Source organism: Plutella xylostella, chromosome 30, assembly GCF_932276165.1.
Source record: "Plutella xylostella chromosome 30, ilPluXylo3.1, whole genome shotgun sequence".
In the NCBI taxonomy this organism is placed as follows: domain Eukaryota; kingdom Metazoa; phylum Arthropoda; class Insecta; order Lepidoptera; family Plutellidae; genus Plutella; species Plutella xylostella.
The window spans coordinates 5,171,576-5,193,039 of NC_064010.1; the positions used below are offsets into that span (position 1 = coordinate 5,171,576).

The 21,464-nt window shown below is 35.2% G+C and overlaps 2 protein-coding genes across 2 annotated transcripts in view; one reads left to right on the forward strand and one right to left on the reverse strand.

Moving 5' to 3' along the window:
- The window catches only part of LOC105390367 (acetyl-CoA carboxylase), an 85,097-nt gene extending 69,295 nt beyond the window's left edge, over positions 1 to 15,802 (reverse strand). The window contains exons 1-6 of the mRNA XM_048632033.1: positions 15,385 to 15,802; positions 9,919 to 10,013; positions 9,404 to 9,573; positions 1,769 to 1,886; positions 1,070 to 1,177; positions 384 to 524 (exon numbers count right to left, since the gene is read on the reverse strand). Of these exons, the coding sequence (XP_048487990.1) occupies positions 384 to 524; positions 1,070 to 1,177; positions 1,769 to 1,886; positions 9,404 to 9,573; positions 9,919 to 10,013; positions 15,385 to 15,481 (729 nt within the window). The 5' untranslated portion in view covers positions 15,482 to 15,802. The remainder of the gene's footprint in view (positions 1 to 383; positions 525 to 1,069; positions 1,178 to 1,768; positions 1,887 to 9,403; positions 9,574 to 9,918; positions 10,014 to 15,384) is intronic.
- Positions 15,803 to 19,589: 3,787 nt separating this feature from the next.
- Positions 19,590 to 21,464, forward strand: part of LOC105390368 (zinc finger protein swm) — a 28,817-nt gene continuing 26,942 nt past the window's right edge. Inside the window, exon 1 of the mRNA XM_048631948.1 lies at positions 19,590 to 19,807. Within this exon, the coding sequence (XP_048487905.1) occupies positions 19,749 to 19,807 (59 nt within the window). The 5' untranslated portion in view covers positions 19,590 to 19,748. The remainder of the gene's footprint in view (positions 19,808 to 21,464) is intronic.

The window sequence follows — 21,464 nt, forward strand, 5'->3', positions numbered from 1 at the left end:
GGCAGATCAACAGCCTCACTGAAGGCTCTTCTTCATACATTTATATCTGAATCTCAGGCTATTATAGCCGTCGTTTTCATACTGTCCCTTTTACAGCACGACTTTTGTCGGATGGAAACAGACTGTGCATTCAAATACTAATAAATGTATCAATTCTTACATACTCTTAGGATGAAGGAAAACTTCGTTAGGAAACCTGCACATCTAGATGTGTGAATACCCCAACCCGCAGTGAACCCATGTGGTTGTAAATAGTCCAAGCTTAGCAAGAATGACTACACAGTACACATCTATATTCAAGTAAACCAGTCACCACATAACTTTCGGCTTACTATACTACTTTAGCCACCAAGTGCAGTAAATAAATAAGATATCTCTCTGACCTGCACTTGAGTCCTGACGGCGATGTCCACAATAAGCTCCACATTCGCGTAGTTGTTGTTGTTGGACCCTCCAGGCACCGGCACGTAGTGGTCTGCCATCTTTATGTACTCGGCGTTGGCTTTCAGGTCCTCCGGAGTCACCTGGGAAATACATAACAAAAATTATGTGATGCCGATGTAAAAATATATGGGTGATTGAGGAAAGTTAAGGACTGGGGGCTGTGGTGATCCTTTTTTGTATTTTATTACTACGTAGGTATATTTACTTAACGTCTCCTTCCCACTCGCAGGTGTTCAATAGGATAGAGCGAGAGAGGGACACGATGCGACGCCGTAATTGTAGAAGACCAAACTATTGCTAAAGTCTGTTTTTCTTATTTCAGATACTAAATTGACATATTCTGAGCGGTCCACCAACAGTCGATTGTCCTGGGATTAAGTGACTGACATATCGCTTTATTGGCAGGACAATCGTCTGTTAATTTAGTATCTGAGATTAAGGCCTAGTTTCACCATTCATCCATCATTTTCTGTTAGGTCTCATTAACACCCCTGTTACATTGTAATGTCATTAATTATACGGTCATTGTCATCAATATCTCCATATTAAAAATCCCTTGTTATGATCTGACAGGGTATGGTGAAACTGGGGCTAAAAACAGGCTCTATTTCAGTGTAAAACCCACCATAACAACGAACCGCACGGCGCGCTCGTTCTTGAACATCTCGTAGGACCAGCGGCGGATGGAGCGCATGCATTTTACCGCGCCGATGCCGTTGTTCGCTATCAGCACCTGGAATCATAGCAAACACAGTTATTATCAGTGGCGGATTCCCCAAGGTTCAATAAGCGTGGAACTAGGGCAGTAAGATATTAGGAGCAGCAAATTGTGACAGAAATTACAAAGTTTGGATTTCTTTTCTGCTTTCGAAAAAATGCTTTTGTAGTTTCTACTACTGGCCCATATTACTTACTATACTTAAAAAATATGGATTAGCTGACTATGTCGTGCGTGGGACACCATCCAGCCGTTAAACAATAGATGAAGATGGAAAATGTATTAAATTATATGCTTTCAGATATATGCGGCCAATAAAGTGATTGATGATGGTTATATTACTATTTGGACCAGGTAAAAAAATTTAGAACCATTTACTGAGTGGAATGCAAATGTAGTCCTCCGGCCTTCTGGATCAATGCCCTCAGACAATTAGCGGGTAGTGGTTGGATAAGGAAAGCCAGTTGTGGTGCTCCTAGAGAGGCTCATCTCTCATCAACTCTATATCCACCAGTAAATTGTCACGGGCTGATGATGTCAATGACAAAAGTTTTTAAATAATCTATCAAATCAACTCTACGAAAAGTATAAAATACACAAACAAACCTTGTTAATATGCTTGGTGCCCTGGAACCGCCTCACGAACTCCTCCGGGGTGGCCACCTGGAAGTCTTTCTCTTGGAACCGCTGGCTGTGCACCACCGTGCCCTGGGACATGGACGGCCTGCAACGAAACATAGCGGTGTGAGCATATGCATTGTTACTATGGGTTTGGTTAGTGAAGTATTTAGTTATTTATTACTTTAGTATACAATATACATGGGTACAATAAAAAATCTTAAATGTTAGATTTAAATATAATTTTTATTTTATTTTATTTTCTTTATTGGAGAACAAACAGAAGCAAACACATAGTAAGATTTCTATAAATTAAATAAAAATTATCTAGGTAAATTTACCTCCTGGGACATTCTCACTAAGGCCTGGGTCTCCTATTTACGCTGTAGGTCACGTCCAGCGTTACGCCGTAGGCCGCGTCACGATGCTCACTATAGAAATGTACTGATGCGGTCTCCCTCACACGCCGACGTTGGCGCGTAGACGTAAAGAGGATCGTGACGCGGCCTACGGCGGTGACACTTGACGCGACCTACGGAGTAAATAGGAGACCCGGGCCTAAGAAATCTATTACAAACATGAACTCTATAACATTTTAAAAATAATAAATGTGATCCCTTCCAGTCAACTGGTCATCAGTGAAGGTTAATCTTCACTGTTGACTGGTTGACTGTTTGTAGGCAATTGTTTAATAAATATAGAAGTAAAAAATATTAATTCTATATTTTAAAATGAAATCATTTGTAAAATGAAGTCATTCTTAATGAAAGTCAAAAGCAAACATTCAGAAAGGGCTCTTATATATTATATAGAAAATAATAAAGGCAAGAAAATTCAAAGTCATCTTTTCAAACATACAACCTAAAATTATGTTCAATAGAGTGTCTATAGGTACTATTTATAAAAAACAATATTGGTTTGCATGACCAGGCATTATGAGCATTCAAATAATCATAAATTCTGTAGTAGTAGCCTTCTGGCAGTGTTTTCTTATAGTTATCCTCTGTACTTCCCATAGGAGTAGCAAACATGACAGTAAATTCACTTTGACCCTTAAATGTTTGTCTATAATTTTTCTTCAGTTAAACTATAGAACAATGCGGACTCCAGTTTGGTATTACTGATTTTCTAACTAGAACTTTTTATTTATTATAATACCAGTTTTGGAACAATTTCTCAGTTTAGTCACAATTACAGGTTTTGTACATACCACCCAACAAACAATACACTAGGACTAGCTCTTGACACCCTGGTGAAAGGATTTGAATATCAAATTGCCTGTACTGACTACCTAGGGTGCCCCGGGATTATATTATGTACAGTTGATACATCACTCTGGGAGGCTCATTCCTTGTCTGTTGACATGATGCATGCATATTGGGATATCCTGGATAAAGAGGATGTGGTGGGTGATGAAGTCTTTAGATATTATTAAGAAAACACAACTATTTTAAAGTAGGAAAGGAAAATAAGACAAATATACCACTATTCATTAACAAATCAACGGGCCATTGCAACAACATAAACATGTTTTCAGCTGTAAACAATACACTAATGCCAACAAACATAATAATTATATGTGTTAGAAAATTTGGCATCAATAGAAAGAGCATATCAGGTCAATAACCTGTAGGTTTAATCGAATTTCAGCCCTAAAAGATTAACTTTTGACCTTTTAATTAATGAATGACGTAAAATCTTTGAACAGTTGCAATTATTACAAGTTCCTACGTTCCTTGCAGCTTTCGCAACTAATAATTTATGCTAATACCAAGTGAAATCTACCAAATTGTAGCGAAATTGAGGGTATCACAGTTCGTGGCATACATAGCGAATTTCATAAAGAAATCAGCTTACAAGACACTTCTTGTTGTTATGGGGGAATCATGAGAGTGCATTCCTGGTCTTAATTTAGCTAAGTTCGCAATAAGTTGTGGGAAAACCAGAAAATCACGGTGATTATTTCAAAACTTCGATTCTAACCTGTACGGCCCTTCAGAGTATAATCCGTCCATCCCAGAATACATATTTTTACACAATATTAAAGAGTCACCAACACTTCACAACCTGGCAGAGTTATTCACAATATTTACTGGGAAAAAACTGCAATTTATCCACATTTCGCTTCGCGGCCGCAAACACTTTTGAAGTTTTGTTTTTTTTTACAATTTGACGTAAGGAATCGCCAATCAAATTCATTCAAGGATCGTACGATCGCTCTCTCTCGCTTTCGCGCGTTGATTAAGCTTGGAGAAAAGAAGATGCAACACGTAATTGGTCCAGTGTTGCCGTCATAACAAGTTCAAATAGTTCAACCAACAAAAGTTTGCATCATGCTTTTGCATAAACATTAGAGATGTGCAATAATTTATAATAACAACCAAATGAAATATCGATAAATCTATTATCAATTAGCTGACTCCGAATAACTTGTGATATGATAACGTTGGATATTATTTTCATGTCATATATTTTGCTATATCAAATAAAATTAAAAGAAAAATATACTTACTAAGTACCTAATACCTACCGAGGTCCTATTTTATTTTCCCTGTTTGAATTTTTTGCAATAAAATTATTATTACTGTCTATACTTACCGAATTACCTTGTAACCAAACAATGAGTAAGTTCAAAGTACATTTTATATTCATTACCATCGTATTTAAATAAACTGAGTTAGAGTTAGCTATTTATTAGGTAGGTAAGTAGGAGCGTTATTTTACGAAAGAATACTTGGATTATATCACTATATCATACCTAGGTACCTATTATCAAATCAAATCATATTATGAAAGCCAATAACATTGAAGGTAAGTAAGTCTAAATAGGTTGTATAGGAACCTACTTACTATATTTTTACGACATTCCGTCAAACACACTCGGTGCCGGTGCCATCTAAAATTTAAAGTTATTACGATCGATTCGTCTTTATTATTCAAAAAGGCGTTTAGGTAAATATATGATGGTACTTAGGTATGATGGATAAGTCAGTCAATAACTGATCAAAGAACTGTATAATACTAATAAAAGTACCTAAATTCATTATAACTGTTTATATATTTGATTCATATTGTATCTAAATAGGTACTGCTAAACAAAAAATATAAGCGAACGAACTAAATACACCATTAATTTACCACTTAATCCTGACCGAGGGTTCCGAGTCAGACCTGTTAAACACCAATAAATTATTTAAATCATTGTACATCTTCTTTTTAAGTATATAAACAATACAGATAGTTGGTTGGTACCCTGTAGTCGCAGGTCCTAAAAGTGCGTTTCCCCTACGAATGTTAAGAAAGAATGTATAAATTCTCCACCACAATTATTTAAATATTGACTTAATCTAATAATAACAATAACTTACTGCAAAGTGCTGGTAGAAGCCGGTGGCCGGAGAAGGCCAGACCGAGTACCATCCTGGATCGAGCCTCGTCGCTCCGGAGACTGTTCCCGACTCTTGCCTTCCGGTTCCGCGTCCAGTGTCATCTGGAACTTCTGCAGCAGGTTGTTGGGAATGGCCTCGGTGGCCTCATCCTCCCCCTCCTTCTCCCACGACGGCTGACCCTCCTCCGAGTCCCCGATCACGAAACGCTTCGAAGTCCGTCTCTTCAGCATCGCGATCAAATTCCGCACGTAATTCGACACAAGCACCAATGAATCGAGTGTTACAGTCAGGTAATTCATAAACGTTTAGTCACAAACTGTGGGTTTAGCATGCCATTTTCTGAACGCACTGTCCTATTCACAAAGTTTATTTTTGAATATATATCTTCATTCAACCATAAACGTGTTTTATGCTAATTTGTGTTGTCTTACCCAAATTGCGGATGGATATGCATAAAAAGCGATTATAGTTGCAAAAAAATACACCAAGTTTTACATAGTGCTGAGTGAGTGACGGAGATTTATTTTATTATTTACTTAAGTCTCGTTATCACGCTACGACTGTGGTTTAACGACTGTGATTATAAAACAGATAATTATGGAGAATTTGTTTGAGTTGAACAACAGTTTTAGTTTTAATTTGCCGTCACAGTCATAGTGTCATAGTTTACACATTACACGTTGTGTAGGTATTTATTAATAGGTACATTCAGAAGGCTGCCGATTAGATTATGGTTGGTATAAGTTTAACTAACAATATGTTCAGTATAATTCCCTGTTTATATCCATGCTACGAAAGATTACCGATAGCTATGATTAGGTCGATTCTGATTTTGAAGGCACAACATAAAATTTTGGTACCGTAAAAAATAAAATTTGAATTCATTTCAAAAATTACATTTGCGCAGCCAATCTAATCTTCAAGATGTCAAAATAATAAAAAAACACAAATACCTATAAACAAAAAAATATTTTTAAACCAAAGAGAATGAAAAATATACTTCCGCAAATTTAGAATTGGACCCGTTGTTAAGAAACTGAGAAAAATCTATGACGAACAAAATAAATGAAGGTAGATCAAGCAGTGGACATTTTCCGAGAGTAGCTCTCGTGATAAGATGCATCTAATAAGCATTTATTGCTGTTGAATGGTTTCGATATTTATCTTAAAGAGTTTTTGATGACCTTTACGTAATGCCTTCAAAGTTTCCGCACGATAAACAATAGACAAAGTTAAAAGTCAAAATATTTTTAACAAAGCCTTGAATGCTCCTACTTTACTATGTAAGACGCAAAATTAGTGTCGACTTGTTTACTGTTAAGTAAAAGGACATATGATCGAAATACAGTCATACGATGCAGCGCAAATGTCGCAATTTTTTACGATGCTACGTCGTTTTATGAACGAGAACTAGGATGTTTTCTTTTACCTTATCATACCTACCTACATTGAATAAAAATAGGACTGATTGACCCATTAATGCATTATCAATAATAGATTAATGAAAAAGTTCATAATGTTGATCGTTATGGTCGACATTGCAATTAGCTGGTGCGTCATCAATAAACAAGGTTATAATTAGGCATACTATAATATATAACACTACACGGACACTGTACATACGTCAGAAATGTTATTTCTAGAGTCTAGGTATACTTGAATGATGATAAATTCTATACTTTTTCTTAGTGTGTCCATGACAAACACTAGTATACTAGTATACTAGAGTTTGTCAAGATAATATAAGGTGTACCTAGCCAGTCAGATCAGCACCAGTCACTGACAACCCATGGTGCTCCGGACATATACCTACAATGTAAGGAAGTTGAAACGGCTTCTTAAGTGCACCTTTATACCGAAATCTTCGTTATACTTGTACAAAATTTTAAGGAATGGTATCCCTATTTACGCATAAACAAGAACAAATTGGTAAATGTTTAATTCATTAACAAATGAAATAACAACTTAACTGCGTTTAAATGACGCCAGTTTCATTATAACTAACGATGATTCAATATTTTAATTTGCGAATACCTACATAAATATTCCAGAACTTAAGTTACGAAATATCTATTCAAGGGCTACATTCATAGATGAAACTTTTTGGTTTTTAGTCTATCTAGGTTGTCAATAAAATATTAAATTTTGCAGGAACACCCTTGAAATATACCATGGCAATGAATGATATTAATGGTAAAACTAATCCGTAAGTATTGTTCTCTGTCGTTTCTCAGTGATAGTCGTAGAAGAAGAGTCACTTTAGGATTCAAACTAACTAAAGACAATGATTTACGTAGATAGGTGAACGTAAGATCCGTGACAATAGTTAACACGACAGTGTAGAATTGTATTTTTTAATGACCTGTCGACCCACATCGCAACGAGTAGGAATATGCCTTTTGCCAGTTTACCTTAGCGAGATAACTAAAACTCGTATTTTTTTACGCAACCAATGTTTTCAACCTCGAGTCATTATGTAAAGGGTGCATAAAAGGTATACGTTAACTCAATCTTATTTATGAAATTGTAATTAATCGGATATTTATATCGAATATGAATACTTTTGAATAAGATACAGTTTTTAGCAGCTCGTTCCTGCTAAAGATCTTGTCTTCCAGAACACAATAAGTACCGACAGTTGCGTACGTACCTGTGTTATTAATGTTATTATAATGATTTGGCCGAAGGTTAAAAGGTGGTTGCGATATTTGACAACGCGATAGGCAAGTACCTACCTAAATGCACGTAAAATAATGCATAGTGAAATTACACTCCAAAGCCGGTGATGACTCTAAAATTAAATAATTATTATTCTGTCACAAAAAGTTTTTTTCAGTTGTTCTAAAGTGTTATTCCGTAAATAGTTTAAAAGGTACATTGGACTTTATAAAACATTAAAAGAAGCAGCAAACGTTAAATATTTGCTTGGCAATGACATCAGTATGTGCTTTAACCATTAAATCTCTACAATAACCTCCTAACTTAGGTACTTGGCAATGAATACTCAATTACTTGTGACGTGGTTTTGTGTTGACTATTGTATTATTATTACAACTTTTATAAGAGAAGAAATCTTCAGGGCACATTTAAATATACATGTAATTAAATATAACTCAAATAATTAAAACGTGATAGTAATGTCAATTAATTATAACGTGAAGCCTCGATACCTACTCAACTCCAAAAGTCACTCACACATCACTAGATAACTGCATAGTAAGCAAAATGCACTTTAAAAATCAATAAAACAAAATACCTATACATATAGAAATAATTCCCACAAGTTTTAAGAGCAAAAAAATGATATTCACTAACAATGAAAACTAACTTATAATAAAACTATCACAGATTTACGAAAAATGCTTCGAAAATCGTAGATTTTCGCGTTTCGTCTCCGCACACGTACTTTTCACGCGAAGGTTAAAGACCTACTGGTTTGCCGCCTTTTTCTGGCATCTGTCATTTCATTAGCATGGAAGTGCAATGAATAAGAAGTCCATGACCGAAGGCTCATTACGAAAAAATATCTACCTACTTGTCTTTGTCTATTAATAATGCCAACTTTAGAATATCTACAACAGAGATTAAGGTGAAATTAAAAATAAATAAATAAATAAGTAGTAGGTAATTTTCTTTGTATCCTTTCTAATAAGTAAACATTTTAACCACACAAAAAATGAGAGAAACGAAAATAAAAAAATATTGAAAGTATGTACTTGCACTGATACTGACATACTTTATGTTCCTACATAAAATATGTTTGTATTACTTATAGGAATTATGTGTAAAAAAACTATAAAAGGCATAAGCACAATATAAAACAATATACGATACCAAATCCCTGATCATTATCGAGTTTCAGACTTTCAGCAAATTTCTTAGATGAGCGATAGATAACTGATGCACTTGAATTATCCATATCCGTGTCAAATGAATTACACCATGGCTCAAAATTTACGTGATTGACCTACCAAGACCGAAATCAGCAGAATGGTCTATTGTTATATTACATACAACTGATAAGTACAACCGAACAACACCAATCAATGGTTGGCTGGTAGAAATTTCTTTTTAGAAATAAGTCCGCCTTTGTGTACCAATTGGTTTTTTTGTGTGCAATAATGTGTCATCATCACAACCCATCACGTCCCCACTGCAGGGGCACCGTTTTAGGCCTAGTCCACCACGCTGGCCTACTGCAGGTTGGTGGACTAATAAATAAACAAACACAAACCTCAAAGTGCTCCTCTTCTCCGCCAACGCCAGCTGCTGGGCCTGCGTCAGCACGCGGCGGATGTTCGGCGGGGGCGCGTTGGGGAACGAGTCGCCTCCCTCGTGCGAGGGCCCGGAGTCATCGTCGTCCGCGTCGGGGGAGTCGCCCACGGTGAAGTTGGTCTGGGAGTCCTGGCGAAGGAAGTGATTTTTAATAATTATGATGATGATATAGGACATAGTTTTAGTATGTGCAGGGCGTTTTACACTCGTAATCGACAACATCTTTATCTACCTTTATTTTCCCTAGTACTTAAGTATTAATTGCATGTGGGGTGGTAGATAGAATATCTCAAACGCGTGTATAACAAAGGGTTTAGGTTGTAGGAAGTGCGTAAACCGGTACAAACAATTGAGTTGGTAAGTCGAGATACGTGTGTCATGTCATTTGTACTTTTGCTCCTGTAAACTTAGCAACAGTGACATAACACTCCTGTAACAGTGTTACAAAGTAGTAAGGGGTTCCATTAAACTTACCACTTCATCGGAATCAATTTTCTCAAAGTTATCGCTCTCACTTGACGAGCAGCGAACCTGCTCCTGCCCTTCCTGCTGGTCTGCCATTATGACACCTGTTGACAAGGGAATAGAGTCTGATATCACCAAATCGTAGGATGTCATCATCACGACCCATTACGTCCCCACTGCTGGGGCACGGGTCTCCTTCCAATGAAGGAAGGGTTTAGGCCTAGTCCACCACGCTGGCCAAGTGCGGGTTGGTGGACCCCAACACAAGCAAGCTTGTGCTGAGAGAGTTGTCGGGTAAGTGGGCAACCCGACTGTCAGATGTTTTCAAGCAGCCCGAAGGCCTCTGACTAGGCTTAACGACTGCTGCCGAAGCAGTAACCGGGACCCACGGCTTAACGTGCCGTCCGAAGCACGGAAGCGTCCAGAAAAGCACCACTTGAAATTGGTCACCCATCCAATGGCTGACCGTGTCAGTTGTTGCTTAACCTCAGCGATCAGTTACGAACACTGAGGCCCGCTCGACTACGGACGCTTCATCGTAGGATGTAATACGTAAATTATCTAATAATCACATTACGAGCCTTAAACAAAACGAAGAGCATATTAACATTCTTGTAAAGAAAACTATTCAGTATCTCCTGATAGAAACAGTTGAGCAAATTCACATACATTCGCCAAAATAACATCAAATAATCAGGCAATTGTTTAAAATATCAGATATTATGAAAGCATTAAGTACATTTATATTATCAGCATTACCCTTCAGTGCATTTTCAACTTACATATCACATCAATATAGTTAACCAGGCTACCGTTAGTCTTAACTATGTTTAACTATAAATTTATGCATAGGATTTCTCTCCTCCCAAGCTAAATACCGGAAGCGTAAGTGCAAAATACGAGTAATACCTACATCAAAACATTACTGAAGATGAAAGTAATAAACTAAGCTGTCTTGTTTAAACGTAATTAAAAAATATATCACCTGTTTAATTCAGCTAAGTACATAAGTGAATACAGGGTAATAATTTGTTCTATTGATTGCTACTAGCCCGAATCTGAAAGAACTTAATTTGTTCATTTATTTTGTTTCATTAACTATTAATTAGCAATAAATAACGCATAGTATTGGTGTGTAGGTACCTATACCGATTATGTAATTCCGCAACCTAAGGGTGAGCTCTTCATTTTCCCTGAAGGAATTTTCTAATGGAAATGGAACTCAATAGACGGGATTCTCGCCGCATTGGAATTTAACAGTCTTATATTATTACGAACACGTTGTGCATCTTTGGGAGAACCCTAAGATTGGTAGGTAGCGTTGGTAGGTACCTACTGCCTACTATTATACAAGATACAAAAGAAGATTTTAGAAACTAACTTAAATATTCAAAAGCTTACTTAAATATTGCCAAGTTTTACATTACATTTGTAAATAAGTAGTTGACACTGATAAGTTGTTAACTTAGGTTGGTAGATCTGTATCATAGGTACATACATAAGCTACTTGTTTATCTCTGACCCATCCATACTCGGAGATGAAGAACTTGCCAGAATGAATGGCCTTATCCGTTATAGTGCACCACGCAGGTAGGTATAGATCTATCGCATATATTATGGGTACTTAATAGTAATTAACTATCTACCTAGATCAAAACAGCTGACCCTATTAAAATTAAAATTTACCTATAGAGCTTCCACTATGTTATTGTATTTTAGACGTTTCCTTATGTCTTGTAAGTAAAGTTGGTTTTCCTTTGCAGTCGTCAAATATGTATGGGATTTCGAATGTCAAATAACCAATATAATGGACAGATATAGGTAGGTACTCGTAACTACGTTTGTTCGTATTGGGAGGTAGGTCGTAAGTATTTAAGTACAGAGGAATATATTAACCCACTGACGGACACTGACTGCATTTGACGTCCACCATACTTTTAGAAAAAAATCACAACGTCGAATGCAGTCCCCGCTCTTTTTCTAATTATTTCAACAACGGTCAATGCAGTCCTGTTTTACCTAGAGTTTGTATGAAGACCATCTTGTTGTGCTTTATTTGGAAGGATTTCAAAGTTATATGTGCACCCAGAGTACCTTTTTTTCACACAGCAATAAGTTTTCATACAGAAAAAAGTGTGAACTCACACGCACACAACGGTCATTGACGTCGTGTTTTCTTTACTGCGCCTAGGCAGTGTGCCGGCAGATCAACACTCAACTCCCATACAAAAATGTTGTGCGTTTTTATGAATTTCACCGTTAATCTAGTGTCCATCAATGTGTTAATAAATAAATTTCGGATTTCTAGATAAATCTTAATTTTAAATTTAAAAAAAACACAAGTACCTTCTTGACTCTTGATATCGATAACGATTATCGACAAACAAGTTTGGAGGGAATTATTGTTGTTTTAACAACTCTATAACCTGTCAAGTACCTAGGTGTTTTGAATGATTTTGTGTGAATAAACATTAAAACCATAGACGAATAAACGGATCGGAAAAGCTCGTAAAAGTTGAAAAAAATAACATGCCAATTTTATACTGGCAAAATACATGTGAAAATGACTGAAAAATACCATAACTCCAACGTTTACAAGGACTTTATAAAATAGAATAAAATATACATACATTCAAACAACTATCAGCTTTTATACAACCACATAAGAACCAATATTGTTATCACTTTAAATTAGCAATTTGCAGGTTATGTTATGTCACAAAAACAACTAGGGCGTTACCAAAACCGGTGATGACCGACAAAGTTACGATTCGCGCCTGTGCGCCACTGGCCGTGGCTTATCTCGGGGGTTATAGTTTATCGCGGGTGAAAAGTCGCGAGATGCAGACCTCGTGTGTTTAATGTCTCCACAAGGTGAAAGAGGACATAGGAAGTGAAATAGAGGGCAAATATGTGAACAGGAATGTGAAATAATAGGTCAGAATATTTCAGAAAGGGATGGAATAAAAGTAATAGATAATAAGTACATAAGAACAATAAAAATATATATTTTTTTGTTTTCGAACTAGGCCAGCGTGGTGGACTAGGCCTAAAACCCTTCCTTCATTGGAAGTAGACCCGTGCCTCAGCAGTGGGAACGTGATGGGTCGTGATGATGTATGATGATGTTTTCGGACATTCATTTTGATTAATTGAGTAGTAGTGTTGTTTTAATTATTTTTATTTAACGTCAACTTATCAGTTAAAATTGTTTTTAATAGTTAAGTACGATTTTAACTGTAAAGATGCTTAATCTCGTAAACTGAATTCAAGCGTTAGTCCATCTAGTATGTACTTAATAATTTATGAGTTATATTAATTAAAGTAATATTTTTCTAAGTACCTAGGTATATAGGTATATAATAAAGTACTGAAGTAGTCATCATCAGCCTATGTCAACCCACTGCAGCTTATGCTATGGCATAACATGCAGGAGGCCTATACCCACTGAAGTAGTACCTAACTATAATGAATTCAGAAGCTTTTATTCCATTGTGATATAGGTGCTTAAGTAAATAGCAAGAATGTAGGTAGGTAGTATACTTTAGTAGGTAGGTAATAAGTAAGTACATAGGTTCTTGTTATTCGTTCAAGCGGTTCAAGTCACCAGAGTTCTACTACGCACTCTATTGTTATGCAATAATCCAGACTACGAATATAGGAGGCGATTGTATTCCTAACTGAAATAGAACCATTATTGTAATAGGTGCTACCCAGAAGATTTCATTCATGTGTAAGAATTTATGTCATCATTTATAAAGTTTATATTTACTTAAGTAGGTACCTAAATTGAACTTAAATTTTAAAGTTTTTTATGTAAATTACTAGCTGATTATTTAATTAATTGAAAACTTAACACCGTTTTATTTAACCGCACGTATATTTTGAACACATGTGTCAAATTATATCGGGTCAGCTTGTTAGACCACTTTTGTTTTTTTTAACCTAAACCTGTTGAACTTGTGCCTATGTATACGTACTTGTAATAGGTAATTAACATAATATTCAGGAACTTTAACTTGATTCTTTTATACGCATTTGCGTACCACGCTGTTTGTCTGTTGATGTAAAGTGGGTTAAGGGCATGCATGATGCATCTAGCCACAGTTATATTAAACTTAACTAAGATTTTATAGTTATTAATCTGTGATTTCACACAATTACAAACAATACACAGTCATATTCAAACAATTCACAAGATGCTGGATAAAGAGAGCGAGAACAGAGTGTTGTGGTGCTATACTTGGAGAACTATATGTCCAATAGTTGGTGACTGAGTATGATGATGATAGAAATACCCACGATCTGATTAACCCCGTGCTTATCTAAAATTTTACTTCGATCTTTTAAATACTTTATTATGCCCAACTAGTTACTTACATAATATGAAATCTAGGTTTGAATACAAGAATGTAGGTAGGTACTTAAAGTTGTTTGTCGGAAATGCCTCTAGTAACATTTTGTACTAGCTTTTACACAAAGGTAGCAAATGATAGTTGGTAATGGTAGTTCAAACTTACCTACGTTGCGGGTTGCTGACGATGACGTTTAAAACATGTTTTTTGGAATACTGACGTCAATTATGTAAATCATTTTAATATTATGCATATTTTACGATCATTTACTCTAATAATACGGTTTAAATAGTAGAACTCAAAAATCACGCAAAATCAATGATTTCGATGTATGGGATCAGAATTCCCAGATGTAGAGTTATTTGTAGGTGTAATATTTCGTGTGAATTTAGTAGGGCTATTACCTATCTATTTAGTAATTTGTGATTTGCATTTGTATTCCAGTATCTGAACAAAAATCTTTATTCTCAGTATTCAGTTAGATGGTATCTAATCTATATTATAATCTAGAACTAATATGTATTAGTGTATATGTATACCTACTACTACTTACATCAGTTTCAATATTATCATCTCGGTTCACTTATTTACGTTAATTACCCGGTACTAAAGTAAATTTCAACAAATATAGTTTGTGGGTGTGCCTATCTACTAAGGCACATGAGTATGTATTTAATTTAACCGCTAAATATTAAGGCCATACGCCATACATAGCTACCTTATATAGTAAGTACCTACCTAGGTAATTATTATTATATCCTATACTCATACATTTTGTCATCTATTAAGGTAGGTATAAATATTATTATAAATGTCTACATAGTACAATCATTTACAACAAAACTAAACATTTTATAGCTATAGTAACAGTAACAGAGCATGACATACCTAATTATGATAATATAGTCCATTGAATGCAAATTCAATTTAGTAATGTCGTCAATAAGTTCAAAAATGTCACCGCTCAATTTAAAAAGAAAATATCTGAAGCTTCAGTTGTGGTTTAGGTATTTATCAAAAAAAATATATACTATCGGGTACCTATATCAGATTATATCATTACTATCTTATCTCTATTATGATGTTAAAGTGTGCAGAAATAACAAAAATATTTATTTACCTTTCTTAGGTTCCTTTTCGGAACGACGTTTAAATAAAAACTTAGTCAAATAAAAACAGAAGAACGTAACACTTATTAAAAAAGCAATTGTTAACATCAAAACTTTATGTATAAATTTTAAAAAAAACCACACATCACGACACTCACAGCCACTTAAAAATGCTAAATAAATAATAAGAAAAAAAAACTAAAATGGAACGTCTTCCCGCCCGAATATTGACGAGCGACTATTCCCGCGCCGCTACGAGCGTACTTCATACAAGACGACCACTATCGTCATTTAAAATTGGAATTAAAACATTCTATTCAGCCGTAAACATTGAATCGAACTTGTTTATATGGCCAAATTAAGCGGTCGTCAATGTAAGTAGCGCACTCTACTTAACACGTATTGTTTGTAATTGATTGCTTTATATTTTATTTTTGCGAATCAGATAAACATGGCGGGATTTTCACGGGAGGACAACATTGGCATGTCAGTAAAGACATGTGATACTATCTGAGGTCGACCTTGCCTCAATAAGAATCGCCTATTTAGTACGATTGTCAACGTTTCTCTGTTGTGTGTTGTTCAAAGTTACTTATCAGTATTTGAAATTCTTTTCAGCTAAAGAAACTTGACGTCTATGAACTTACCCGTACTATATCGTTCTATACATACTTAGATATCTATCTGTATCAAGCTGTGTCGTTTTACCTTCTACCTCATATAATTTATTTTTAGGGTGTTGTGATACAACATTGTATTAGATTCATTGGAACCATGCAGCCAATGCATCGTTGATAGTCAATTGTACGTACTTTCTCTACATACACGTTTAATTGTTAGGTATGTACCTAGGTAGTATTTTGATATTCGCTAGAATTATTGTATCCCGACTGAATCAAATTATTAAGTTTTTTTCTATATAAGTAAAAGATACGAGTATTTTTAATTCTATTGATATGTATATGGCATTGGTGAATTTGAAGCCAAATTTAGTAGGTGTGCCTAAATTACAATGTAGAGATATACCTACTACAAGTATCTACCAATAAATTTAAAAGCTTTTATTTCATTTGCTAATTAAATAGAACCCTTCCTTACTTCTATTTGCTTACCCAGCTGTTTATAATGTATGTAGGTAGTTTATTACTTACTACTTAATCATTAAGAAGAAGTTTAATACCTACATTTTTTCATAACGTCATCTTAATAAATTGAAGACCTAAGAAGGTAATTGTCAATGATCTATTTGTTGACGAGTACCTAGAGTCTACTTTATGGAAAAATATAGCTACAGCGCCAATCAAAGATCCCGAGCGAACTTAAATCTTACTACATTCAAATTAAGTGTTACTTCAAGCTATCACTAGACTATCACTACTCGTCGTTGACAATTAATTAACCTTCGTTTGGAAAAAAAATAGTGTTATTCATGAAGCGTGTTCGTGAAATGTAACAAAATTGCTATCTCGTTTCTGAAGGTTCAGACGACCTATGACCGAGACCACGCTTTTGGAAACGACAGCGTGATAGTAAATACGTGATTAAACATCACGTGTAAATTATATGCCTACCAAATTTTAGTAGCTTTTGCCAATCTTTAGCCAAAGTTATTTACTATGATGAGAAAGAATTTAGAAATAAAGGAAAAGGTAAGTCTGTGTACTCAAATCAAAAGTAAAACTTTGTACCTACCTACACGTGACATGGAAAATAACTAATTAATATATAGTATGTTTACTTGTAAAGGTGGGATGCGGGATCATACGGTAGGTACATTTTTTTCTTTAAATATGTACTTGCGTAAAAGCATACAAGGGCGGGCTTATTGCTAAAAACCAGCCTCTTCCAGCCAACCTATTTTGGTGGATAAAAGAGTTATACATTACAGTTATTTAATTACAGTAGATTTAGTCAGCATATATACCTAGTCTTCCTATCCCACCCCCATGTCCCAGCGCAAACAGTTTGATCCTTAAACTTATCAGGGGTGGAAGATAAAAAGAATATCTACCTATCAATATTTTTTCGTAACGCAACAGTACACAAAAATAGATATTTGAGTTGAGATTTGAGATCGATTCTATTAGAGGTAGGTAAGTATACCTACGTCATCACGACCCATTACGTCCCCACTGCTGGGGCACGGGTCTCCTTCCAATGAAGGAAGAGTTTAGGCCTAGTCCACCACGCTGGCCAAGTGCGGGTTGGTGGACCCCAACACAAGCAAGCTTGTGCTGAGAGACTTGTCAGGTAAGTGGGCAACCCGACTGTCAGATGTTTTCAAGCCGCCCGAAGGCCTCTGACTAGGCATTACGACTGCTGCCGAAGCAGGAACCGGGACCCACGGCTTAACGCCCCACTTGAAATTGGTCACCCATCCAATAACTGACCGTGTCAGTTGTTGCTTTACCTCAGCGATCAGTTACGATCACTGAGGCCCGCTCGACTACGGACGAAGTATAGCTGAACACAAAAGAGTAGAGATTAATGTTTTTGGAACTAAACAGATTTAAACCTGGCAATAAAAAAAAACTCGTGATTTGTGGTCTGTTTCTATGGTTTGAATGTCAAACTCGCCCAGTTCCTGTATAAACAAATCGAATTTTGCTTAATTTTGGAGTTTTGTGGATTGTTGAGTTTGTTCACGAGGTGAAAATGAATAAAACCATTTGCAGAGAAGCTATACGGATGATTTACAGCGTTTACCTACGATGTTTGGCGGAGAATGAGGCTGGAGAAGTATTAGTCAATATATACGATGTTTATGAAAGAGCAACGTTTTATACTGGTGATTAAGTACTTAATTTCTAACCATTAACATACATTGCTTTTATTTCTTGTAAAAAAGTACTATTTTGATGTAATAGAATGCCTTTCAATGTGTATTTGTTATTCTTATAGAGGTTAGAAAATACTAGTGTCAAACGTTACATGACATCAGGGTCTGGATGCTAATGTTGTTAAAACATCAGGTCTAGATACTTTTTTACTAACCCCCGACTCAAAATGGGTATCGATAAGTTTTACAGCTGTAGTTGTCTATGTGTGTCGGTCTCTCCGTGTTAGAGTACCTATTGTAAAAATATGTGTAAGAATATGGAGTCGGTATAAATTCCCCAGACATAATAATTTGCAAGTCACTGCTTTTCTGACCAATTAAATAATTTGTTGCAGGAAAATCGGTAAACACAGTTTTAGAAGAATTGCCGTGGCACATTTGAACTTTTTCCTGAGCAAGAAAAAACTTTAAAATACCTATATCGATGTGTGATACTATCACTTTTCTCCTATAGTAATTACATAATGGGATAACCAACACGTGTTTCAGTGCAAAAAAACATTATGAAATACACAATGAAATAAAAGTTACAGTTGATTTGATTTAATGAAATTCATTCAAGACTGCCCCCCTCTCCCCTACTAATTTCTTCTCTTAACATAAACCTCCCCAAAAAGTGGCATTTTATAATTAGTAAATATTTGAAACATTTCTCGTTTTGATTTTTTCTGCTAAAGTATCGTGATACTTTTGTCCGTTTTCTATACTATAATAGTGTGGCTACTTTCTTAGATTGCCACGCCCTCAATTATTCTCTACTCTTTTATGTTCAGCTATATACGTACTTATTTCTTAATTTTAAAATGTGCAAAAAATTTTATCAATTTCAGCGTACCTATTTAACTATTTATTTTGTGCAATCTATAGGTACCAACATAGAAAAAAAACAATTACGTTATATATTTTTGTATAGTGCCACAAACTTATCTGTTCCGGTGAGAGCGAACTAAATTGGTCCATATAATCTATGTCAATATGAAATTCATTTAGTAAGTAATGAGGTATGGACCAATTTAGTTCGCTCTCACCGGAACAGATAAGTTTGTGGCACTATAAGTTGTCACATCTCAAAAATGGTATATAAAAACATTGTAGTTTACCGAACTTTTTCCGGTTTTTCGGTTTTTACTGAACATCACTAAATATTTGGGGAAAAAAAAATGAGCGGATGCTTAGAACAATGCTACCAAAATATTATTTGTGTGATAGTGATAATGGTCTATTTACACATAATATACTAATATATTTTTAATAAAATCGAGAATATAATTTCATTATGTTAAATTTTTTTGTATGCTTCTTTTTATAGATAGATATTATTTATTTCATATGGTATTCTATATTTGATACATTTCAATTTCATACAATCCTGGCAACATTGCTAAAAAAAAATAAAAAATTCTCGAATGAAGACGTGTGAAATTTTCTTCATTAGATTTTATCATTGTTTCTCGTAGAATATTGTGTATTCATATGTTTTATAGGTAGTGTTTAAAATATTTTGTTGTTTTTCAATATTGATCCATCTACACCAAGATGATTATTGAAAACCCAGACACTTTCAAAAGTTGGTTGACCTCCATATTGGAACCCCTGTAAGTACTCAAGCCATATTTTGCTTTATTTCTGTTTCTCCTGTTAAGTTTTCCCCAGTCCATATGCCTAGGTAACAAATTAAAAGAAATCCTGGGCTTCCTCTACCCCAATCCACAACCCTAAAACCAGTGTCAAGTTTCAAATTTCGTAATAAGTTTTTTCTTAACTCGATTCTTCGATTACAGACTATTTTCGTACTCAATCATTGATATCCTTCACGATTTTATCATTGCACCTACTTGATACTGTGGAAATCACCTAATTATTGAATGAATGAGATGAGACCTACCTGTTAGTAAAAATGTAGGGCTCAAATTGTACTCATAACCCCAAGCTTATTATTGTTGTCTAAACCAGGTTACTAATTCGCCATTATTTATCTTATTTACCTGCCCATGTTTCTGCAGACAAGTTTCCAAACATGTCCCTAACATGAGGCACAACCTGGAATATTTTTAATTTACTTCCGTGTATTTTATAATCAACCTCAGTATTTTTTGAGGTTATAATATATTTCTATGACTTAAGTATGAAATTGATTCAAAATTATTGTGGAGTCTTGTACTGCAACCATCACAATATCCTCAAACATCCTTCACATAACCGACACATCCTGGCCAATCTCATGATGATGCAGCCATCATCATAATCCCTCTTATCCCTAATCAAAGACATAGCCTTCTTTTGGCATGTTTGGACACTTGTTGCATTACAGGTCAATTATCAAAAGCCAGCAAGGCTTGCTGGCTTTTGATAATTGACATGCATGCTGATGATATTGTGTCTTTTAATATAGCACAGCCATGAGCTAAAGTTACCACCTCCGATCATAAGCAATAAACAATCATTATGCAGCATTGCTCGCTCGTCAATGTATCCATGGTGGTATGGTTGCTATAGCCACACAGTGCTCTGGGAATACAGCCATTTTGTCCATGTTCTATCTATCCATCATGGCAAGCTGATTTTCCGCATTTAGCCTCTAAGGTGGGCCAATATGCATGAAATACCTATGGGGTGACTAGCTATTAAGCCACCCAATCTTACGCCAGAAACCCAGTAGATGACCTTGTCCATTTTTTACATCTGCATAAATGTAATTTGGTCACCCATGATCCGTTTTTCAGGAACTGGAGGTAAGACCTTCTATTTATAAAGGCAATAAGATGAGACTTATTTGATTTAATTATAGAAGGGTTGCCTCACACATGTAATGTAGTTATCTATTTATAACGCAATGTGATGTCGGCAACTTGGGAGATTGAGTGCTATAATTAAACATAACATTTAAATTCACTTTTGAATCCCTCAAAGGGCTCAGTTGGATTTTGAAAGCCCCTTATTACTCATATCAAGCATTTTGAGGATTTTTAAGCCTATGTGTTAAATAAAGGGTATCAGTTTCCTACTTATAAAATTTAATCAAAATTTGTTCAGTAGTTCTTTTGTGAAAGATGAAACAATCAATACTTTTTTTAACCATCCATACTTTGCAAGACAAAACACATTTATAGTGTTACTAGGATATGATGTTATAAAGGCAGATTTAAAACACAGCATTATCTATTACAAAGACTTAGATAACAATGATAAGAAAGTAATAATTTTGTTACACCACAAATTCAAAGATAAAAATATTGCTATACATATAGATAG